We start from the raw sequence: 9,547 nt of genomic DNA, 5'->3' as shown, positions 1-9,547 counted from the left end.
ACCACACGAAAGACGAACACAGCATAACATAACTACCATAGTGCTTTTGGGCTATTAGCTGCCCAACTCCTAAAACAGTGTTGGGGCTCACCATGAGTTATCCAGGTTATAGCTATCCAAAGCTTTTAAATCAATCCACTGGACTTTAAGACAGTTTCTTGAAGACTTTTCACCTCTCATCCAAGAGGCTTCTTCAGTTCTAGTGAAGTAGAACTAGAACTGAAGAAGATGAGAGGTGAAACATCTTCAAGAAGTTGTCTTAAAGTCCAGTGGATTGAATTAACAAATCTGGACAGTCTCTGGACAGAAAATCTGGACAGAAAATGTCAGATTTAGCCCCTATATTTCCTGATTTACCCCACATAAAGGTAACTTCGCTCATCCATCCAACCGTTTTCCAAATTGTACCACTTTTCCACCACAAGGACCACAACTGTTGCTAGGGCCTATTCCAGCTGAAAAGAATCGAACCCACAACCTTCTGGCTGGGAGGTGACTGCGTTACCCACTGCGCCAACATCCTGCCCATGAATGTGAATGATTAACTTCAAACGACTGTCCGTTCCTCTCCGTCTTCAGACTGGACCAATCAGTGCCAGCTGTAAACCTTTAAACTTTCTCAGTTTGGATTAACTTTGGTAAAATAACTTGTAAGCTAGTCTAGATTTATTAAATTCAATTTCAAAAGTTAACTTTTGTTTGCGGTTGGTGAAGGGTTCTGTGGGAATGACAAACAGACGTTATTCTGTTTGACAGGAACCTGTAAACATGAATCATTCCCTACATAAACTCAACATCAAGAGATATCAGTTCACCTTGATTGTCACTACGTAGCCCTGGTCCCAAATATGAGGTAAGATCTCTGGATGCAATAAAACTGGGTGTGCTTTGATGAAGAACTCACTGAGTATTTCAGCCCAAGTAAAATGTCTGGTTACAATATAATGATCAACAATTTCTCTTCAGTCCAGGCAGAAAGCTGAATTTTCTGAGCGCTCTTTTCTCGTTTGAAACCTATGGAAAGAAACGTTTTGTGGTGTCCCACAGGGGTCAGTCCTCGAGATACTGATGCTTAATCTGTACCTGTTTCCGTTTGGTATAATACTGTAACGGGATATTTCTCTCTTCATACGCTGATGACACACGTGTTTGAACATACTCCAGTATTACAGTGGCCCTGAAGGGATCAGATCTAGACTATCTCAGACCCCAGAGTCTTAGGATCAGAGACCACAGCTCTTCCACTCTTATCCTTAATATCGGTACACCGCAAGGGTGTGTCCTCCCTCTTCACACAGCACTGCTCCCCCCCTCCACACCAGCATCACACCCCCTTTATAGGACTGATTAAGGGTAACAAGGAGTCAGCCAAAAGGCAGGAGGTCCAGTGTCTTCGGGACGGATTGTAAATTTCCCAGTTTGGGATCAATAGAGCATATCCATATATCTAAGTTAATGGTTGCCAAACCAACTGAGCAGCATACCCTCACCTCACCCCACCCCTACACACACACACACACACACACACACACACACACACACACACACACACACACACACACACACACACCAGAACAAATAGAAAAGAGATCCAACACCATATTCTACCCACCAGACGGTAAATGATGCCTTTAATTGTTCTTGTAACAATAAATACGTCAAATTCTGAACTATCTACAGTTCTGACATCATCACAACTACTTCCTCTAAAAGGCGTGTGTGTGTGTGTGTGTCTATGTGTGTGTGTGTGTATGTGAGACTTCGTGGTCTAACCTTCATTCCTGTTTTTCATGTCATCATGCCAAGATAAGCGTTGACGTCTTTTGTACTGAACTGCTTTGATAAAATGAAAAGAATCCCGCATTGATTTGGTTTTCCTGAACTTATCACTCTGTGACAGACCAATCAGAACGTCTTCTTTATCGGGACTTGTTCCTTAGTGGAGGGGGGCTTCGAGGAAAAGAATACATGCTTCTGACGTCGGGAAACACATGTCAGTGTCATAGAAGCAGATAAGACAGCCATAAATATTTTGTAATGTCACAGACATGACCAGCATCAGCTCTGTTTGAGCTGGAAGGTGTGAAACCACGAAACACAACCCTCACCTGCCGCTCACCCCTCCCTCCGGCCCTCACATAAATCTATGGGGCAGGAGAGGTAAACGCCGCGTTGACGTCATGTGACTTCCAGTCCACGAATCATCACCTCAACGCTCGGAGCTCGGTCGGACACCACAGAGAGAGACTGATGGACTGGAAAGAGTCAAGGAAACCAGGAAGGAACAGTCACCTCATGGGCGACCCAGAGACCGGCTCAGGTGGGCTGAAAAGGTGAGGATTAGTGATTTTGTGTGTGTCAGCCAATTAAAAGCAGATTAAAACATTTCCAGGTACAAATAAGATTGTTTCAGGAAGGACGTTTGGGTACAGAATCAGGGTTGAAGGTTGGTCAGTGATGTTTGAACCCACCACCCCACCTGAAGTGACCCTTGACTGAGCAGGAGAGCAGCTCACCTCAGGGGCCTGGATGTGTGTTCACGGACATCCTGGAAATCACAAAACCCAAGTTAAACTACAACCTCTCAGACAAACACAAATCTCGCCTCTGCAAACGACACCTCCTCCAAAACACACACACTTCCACACGTCTGAGGAATTAAAGTGGATGTGTTACTAAAGCTAAGAAAAGAGTCACATTAGAACGTAAGTGTGTGTGTGGCTAGAATCAAAATAATAGAGGACAAACCAGCGCAAATCGATCAAGTCTGATCGATTCAATCCTGCAGGCAAAATTATTTAAAAGTAATTTGTGTGGAGATAATTAAGAAACTGTTCTCCAGTTGGACCCCCGGTGGTCCAGCCCTGACGCTCAAACATGCGCACACCCAACGCACGTCATTTAACGCAACGTGCGTCCCCCCCCCCCCTCTACTTCCCGGTCCCGGTGCTGTTAGACCTCATGTAAACGCCTCTAAACGCCCCAGGAAGGCTCCGTGGAGCTTGCGGACCCCCCCGCCGCACCTGTCGCTGCGCTGCGCCGCGGGCGTTTCCTCCTGCCGGCTCCGCGCCTCCGACGCGCACTCATGGCGCAGGTCGGCGTGCTGCGGTCCCTGCTGTCCGCGTCTCCTCTGGGGTCAGGGCGGCTCTCTGTTGGGCCCCTGACCGCGGACATGAACGGAATCACGGCGACTCACCAGTAAGTCCCGCGGCGGCTCCTCAGGTGGTCGTTTGGGGGGGTTTGTTCATGTTGGGGGTTCGAGTTCGCATATCTGTCAACCTCCAAGGCTCCATGGCCTGACAAACCGTTGTATGTTTCCTTAAAAAATACAAAATAATCTTTCATATATATATATTTTTTGGAAATGCGTTTATTCATGTACATAGTTGGACATTATTAATTATGATAGTTTAACTTTTGATATTTTACACTTGTCTCGTTATATTCTTCTATACACATGAAGTACATGCTTAATAGATAAACAGGTGTTGCTTTAACCACTACTGTGCTCTCTGTTGTATGCTACTGTTTCTTTCTTTGCTGAAACCAGCATATCTTTATGGGTAAGGTCACAGCATTTACCAGTATAGTTCATCTTTACTTGCAGATATACAACAACTGTATCTTCGGCCATGCTCTTTCTGTACTCTGTCTAGATTTTTCTCACAAGTGACAACACGTGGGAGGCGCTGTAAAATGGAAAAGAGCTTCCACATTTCAGGAAATCTCTGCTCCCCCAGTGATGTGGTCTGCTTTAGAATTCCTGTCCAGTAGCTGTCAGCTTGTATGCCTTCTGGGGTATTTGATTTGGGCATGAGCTGTAGATCATCCCATTCCTCTTTCAGTTGTTCAAAATCAACATTACATTCAAAGTTTTCTGATAACATGAGTATAATCCAATGAATCAGTCTTTTTTTTTTTTTTTTGGATCCACTACTAAATCCTGTAGCACTTTATCTTCTAACTGTTGCTTCATAGAATTCTCTTACACAATTGAACAATTTCCTTGTACAGCAGGTGTGATGTCATGTTCTTCACAGTCAGCTAGGAGGGACCTGACAGCCATTCCCACTGCAAGTCTGTCATCTGAATGCTGTATATCTCTGTTTGTGAAGTCCACATCTGTCAACTTTGTGCAGCCCGTGGGGCATTTGCACAAACTTGACCAAGAAAACACGGAGGAGTCTGTCCATTTCTGTCATTCAATCTCCTATCGCACACTTCTCTGCCTGGAAAATTACATTGAATTTGTTAATTTGGGGAAGGACAAAGGACAGGAAGTGCAGCACCAAATCTGTCATTGGGTCTTGCAGCCTCTCATTGATGGTCTTTACTTTTCCTGCTTTCTCAACATCCTTGTGGCTGGCAAAGTAGCTTTTCAGGTCAGGCAGTTGGTTTATAGTCCTGGCAACCACTTTTTCAAGGGAGAGCCATCAAGTAGGACAATGTTTTAGAATTTTTTTCCACATCAACCTCTGCAAGTTGTTGAAATTCCTTGAATTCTTCGATTGGTTTAGAACTACGATGGAAAAAATAATAAATGTCTACCAACAAGTCGTCCACCTTAAATGGTAGCTGCTTAACGCCATCTTTTACACACAAGCTTGCTAGATGGCAAACACAGCCAATACTAAATACATTTGGATTTTTCTGCTTCAGTCTTGTTAAGGAAGAATCCCTTGAGCCCACCATGACTATCATGGTGGTCTTGGTTCTCTTGAAGGCAAATTCCTGAAACATTTTTTTTTTTAAAAACATGAATTAGTACAAATTTCAAGCAGGGACAGAAAAATACAAACCTTTGCAGCCTTGTGATTGGGAAACATGTTTTTCACAAGCAATGTGAAGTGATCGGCAACTGTTGGAGGTACATTGTGCTCTGCGATGAAGTGGCAAAACGTCACTTCTGCAGCTGTTGAGGAATCTTCTGGTTCTTTTTTAGGAGCAAAATGAACATCCATTGATCGATAGGTTTTCGAGACGTCCACGTTTTTGGCGTGGATCTTTGTACCAAAATGCATCTTTAAATCATAGAAACCGGAGGCAGCTATTTTCACGTCTTTTGTGCAAGCAACACAATACGAATATTCCGCACCTTTCTTCGAAGCTTGTATCAGTCCCTCGTACCGTCCTGACATTTGCTCCCACTCTTTGTGATGTTTGCCTCTTCCATTTAACTTACGGCGTTTTAATCCCTTCTTTGCGGAGTTTTGGTTGTTCTCCTTGGGTTCTCTCCAGGTTCTCTGGCTTCCTCTCACCAAATTGTTCAAAAGTGTGTGTGTTAGTGTTAGTGCCTTACCTGGGGTGTACCCCAGCTGGGTAAGGGCTTCACCTGCGACCAGTGAGGCATCTAATCAGCGAGAAGTTAGAAGGATTTTATATCCATGCGTGTTTTTGGAACATTATGCTTCCATCGACCAACCTGTTCTATCTCTGTTGATGTTTTTCAGACATGCTGACCCCCCCTCCCACCAGAAGAAGCCTTGGGGTCACTCCTTGTTTCAGTTCCTGCTCCTGGTTTGTCTCCTTTTTGGCATCTTGTGCTACGCTCTGTTCAACAGCGCCCTGTGGGAGCGCTTCCCCATCAGGCACCACCGTCACAGGGTCTTCAACCTGACCACCGGGTTCTGGGGCAGCCCAGAACACAGACTGGCACCGAGTGAACCACCAGAAACACCAACGACAACGACGACAATGACAACGACAACGACAACACCTCCTGTGGGATTTCAGTACCACCACGCCTACCCACGCAACTACCTCTTCATTCTGGATAACAAAGACGTCTGCAAGACCAAGAATCCCTTCCTGGTCTTGATGGTTCCGGTGAGACCTTCCAATGTGGAGGCTCGGAATGCCATCCGGCAGACATGGGGCAAAGAGATGCTGGTTCAGGACAAGGTGGTGGTGACCATGTTCATGCTGGGTGATTCTGGAGGAAATGAGGAGGACCAAAAGAAACTCCAACAGGAGAACCTGCAGCACCGAGACCTGATCCAGAGCAACTTCATTGACAGCTACGCCAACCTGACTATCAAAACCATGGTGATCATGAACTGGTTGGCCACGCGCTGCCCGGAAGCGGCGTACGGCATGAAGATCGACGCCGACATGTTCCTGAATATTGACAACCTGGTGGAGATGCTGAAGCAGCCGGACATCCCCAAGACGGAGTACCTGACGGGGTACCTGATGTGGAACAGGCCCGTGGTGCGTTCACGGAACTCCAAGTGGTATGTCTCCGAGGAGCTCTACCCAGAACCCACCTACCCAACCTACACTCTGGGCATGGGATACGTCTTCTCCAACGACCTTCCTTTTAAATTCGTGGAGATCTCCAAATCGGTCAAATTCTTCAACATCGAGGACGCTTACATTGGAATGTGCATGAAAATGCTCGGACTCGCGCCGCGTTCTCCGCCGGTTCCCTCCCGGTTCAAGGCCTACAACTCGCAATACAACCGCTGTGACTTCTCCAAAGTCATCACATACATTCTAGGGTCTTCAAAAGAACTGTTGGACTACTGGACAGACTTGAAGAAGCCTGGACCGCCCTGTTAGGACCAGGTGGACCAGGAGGGTTATTATAGAGGACCTTGTTCTGGATGGTTTCTGGGTATCTGTTTCTATTTATGTGTTAAGTTAATATTGTATGAAGGGAATGTTTCTTTTTCCTGAAATGTGAGCTTTAGCAGCTAGTAGCACTGCATGCTAGGGTGATCGGTTTATTTATTTATTTGTATCTTTGTTGTTGTTGATGGGTTTTTTCGAGCACCGGGATGCCAGAACACAGGAAGTGACATTAAAGAGTAAAAAAGAAGATGGCTTGACCGTTCTGATGAAGGTTCCATTCCATTCTGGTGAAACAGGATTTTGCTATTTTCCACATGAACTTAGTGGAAAGGATAAATTGCACTAAACTGACAAGTTAAACTTGTTTACCTTCTCATTTATGCCATTAAAAATGTATAATTTAAATAAAGAGACACTGACCTCTGGCATGAGGTAGAACAGTCACTAACATTGAGTTTATTTTGCATTGAATGTACATAAAGTACATTCAATGCAATGAATGTACTTTATGTACACCATTCATGAATGTACTTTATGTACATTCATTGTACTTTATGTACATTCAATGCAAAATCCAAAGAAATTTGGATAAGTCTATGTCACAATGAAAGTTTACCATTTATATATATATATATGTATATATATATACCATATGCACTTTTATTTAATATTTTGCATATTTGTTTAATTGTCTGTAACCATTTCCTTTGAGGGTAAAAAAATGATTCTAATATTCTTTTGACTCTTTTTCAAGCCTTTCAGGGTTTATTCACATGTTTCAGTTTATCCTTAATAAACACCAATTCATTAACTGGATGGGAGTCAATCTGCACACTGACTGACACAAACCTTTGCAGGCCTCTCCAGCCTGCATGCTAATGCTATACGCTACACACACTTCAGCGTGTTTTGTAATGATGGTGGATTCGTGTTTGCGTTTATCGGTGGCGTCTAGAACATCAGGAAGGTCTACCAGAAGGACGCAGACGGAAACCGTCTCCACACAGTCTGTGACGGGTGAAGGACTCTCAGGCTTCTATCAGAACACGGATGGAGTCAAAGCAAAGCGTGACATGAGTTTATTATTAATTTAAATGAAAGCCTTGAGTAAAGATTGGTTGATTTTACAGAGGGTACGATTTGTCATGAGAATATACAGGGGATTTTTTTAAATTATGAAAATATAATCAACAGGCCTCATTCTTTTTGAGGTTAATATTGGACCCTATGAGCCTTAATTCCAAACATTTGTACATTCATATTTAACAAACTTAAAAAAGACTTGCAACATTTAATTATCTGTGCAGGACATCATGTGGAAGATGAAGATGATGATAATGATCAAATTAGACTTCAGGACCAATTATGTTTTACAGACCGTTAGCTTTAGGCTAATTCCTCTTACCATTTTTAGCGTGATCGGCCCTCATAACATAGATTCAGATTTTATGTGTTAAAACTATCACAACCTGCTGTTAGTTCATATTTTAAAATTATTGATGACGTTGACCTCAGAGGATGAAATTCATTCATTCTGATTTTACACTGTTATGAGAGCAATTTAATTTAATGAATACATTCCAAACCACCCATTTTTCATTCAGAAGGTAAACATCTATCCATCTTCCAGAGTCCTGTCGAACCACCTGCCGCCATCTTTACTTGACGGGGGGGTCGAGGCGGAGCTGACACCTCATGACAGACACAGGATGAAGAGTCCATGTGAAGAGCGTCACGAATGACTTCCAGCTTTTAAGGCAGAAAAATTAAAATAAATCACAAATGAAAGCAGCGCCAGCGGAGCCGACACCTCCTGAAAACATGAAGTTGGTGACACTTTGCTTTCATTGCTTCAGAAAAAGTAAGTTATGTCTAATAATAATCCTCAGGTAGGGAAAGATGTGTTAAAATATGATTGTGGATATTTAATTAGTTCAGATTCATTCAGATTATGTCCAGAACTATTTCTTATTGGGTCTCTAGATTAACTTGGTCCCCGCAGTATTATTTTTTTCATGAATACAGTTTAAAACGCTCGTTCAAGACTCACCTGTTGTACCTGAAGTAATTATAGTAGTTGCAGTACCCGTTTCTGCCAGAGGGTGTCAGTATTGAGCTGCATTCTGTTGTACAAGTGAGCAAAGTTTATTCTGAAGTTGTGGCGCTTTATTTATTTATTTATTTATTTATTTATTTAGGTTTAATTTTTTTTTTTTACATTTGTTTGACAGCTTCTGCATCAACATACTTATTAATCCTTTTTATCTATACATTTTTATGTTATTCTATTTATTTTCTGACAACAGTTTGGTGTTGGGGGCGCGGCTCGTCTTTCAACCAGTGTTTTCTTCCTCTTAATACTTTTCTTCACGTGTTTTCATCACTATTTGATGCTTATTTCTTGCGAAATTAGCAGAGCAGAGACCAGCCATTGTCTGGCAGAGGTTTTTCCGGTTTGGTCCGGCGTGGAGTTCACTGACCTGTTCAGGTGAAGTGCGTGAACTCAGCAGGACCCCATTAATCACAGCTGAGCCCAACCTTCGGTAAACGCTGTTGCGTGGGGTAAAATGTAAGATGGATGTGAGACGTCGTAAGTTAATGCATGATTGATGAGCTCAGGCGTTGCTAAGCAACCGCTGGACTCAGTGCTGTACTCAGTGGACAGGTGATGGATGAGAGGCCTGCGTCTGCTTTGTCCTACAGTAGTCATACATGTAGGCCGTTACGGCAGACTGAACACATTCACACACACGTATCACACACAACCACATGTCATGTGGACAAGATGTTCATTGTTTGACTGACAGGCAGCCACAAATTTATTTTTAAAAATTTCTTAAATCAAATTTGTTGAAATAACCCAAGATTCAAACTTTTTCAGATTTACAGCTAAAAAAATTATTCTGCAATTTGATTAAAATGGTGAAACTTTCATAAATTTTATAATTATTACAAATCAGCTGAAAATTTTCGA

At 43.0% G+C, this 9,547-nt stretch overlaps 1 protein-coding gene across 2 annotated transcripts; it reads left to right on the top strand.

Annotated features, from left to right (window-relative positions):
- The first annotated feature begins 2,065 nt into the window (after positions 1–2,065).
- LOC137600521 (beta-1,3-galactosyltransferase 5-like) lies at positions 2,066–7,166 on the top strand. Of its 2 annotated transcripts, none has more exons than XM_068322193.1 (2): positions 2,066–2,333; positions 5,451–7,166. In XM_068322193.1, exons 1-2 carry the CDS (start codon positions 2,251–2,253, stop codon positions 6,559–6,561), a joined length of 1,194 nt encoding a protein of 397 aa, XP_068178294.1. In that variant the 5' UTR covers positions 2,066–2,250; the 3' UTR covers positions 6,562–7,166. The 2 variants fall into 2 exon arrangements, with proteins under 2 accessions (XP_068178294.1, XP_068178292.1); XM_068322191.1 differs by lacking the exon at positions 2,066–2,333 and adding an exon at positions 3,038–3,198.
- The last annotated feature ends 2,381 nt before the right edge of the window (positions 7,167–9,547 follow it).

The sequence above is a fragment of the Antennarius striatus genome, chromosome 8 (genome assembly GCF_040054535.1).
Source record: "Antennarius striatus isolate MH-2024 chromosome 8, ASM4005453v1, whole genome shotgun sequence".
NCBI lineage: Eukaryota > Metazoa > Chordata > Actinopteri > Lophiiformes > Antennariidae > Antennarius > Antennarius striatus.
Note: the sequence above shows the minus strand (reverse complement) of the source record. Positions and strands in the feature narration are given on the sequence as shown.

Bases quoted from the DNA above. Each gene is read 5' to 3' on its own strand.
- LOC137600521 (XM_068322191.1), top strand. From the start codon at position 3,086: ATGGCGCAGGTCGGCGTGCTGCGGTCCCTGCTGTCCGCGTCTCCTCTG. The intron at 3,199-5,450 runs GTAAGTCCCGCG...GATGTTTTTCAG, and splicing joins GGAATCACGGCGACTCACCA to ACATGCTGACCCCCCCTCCC.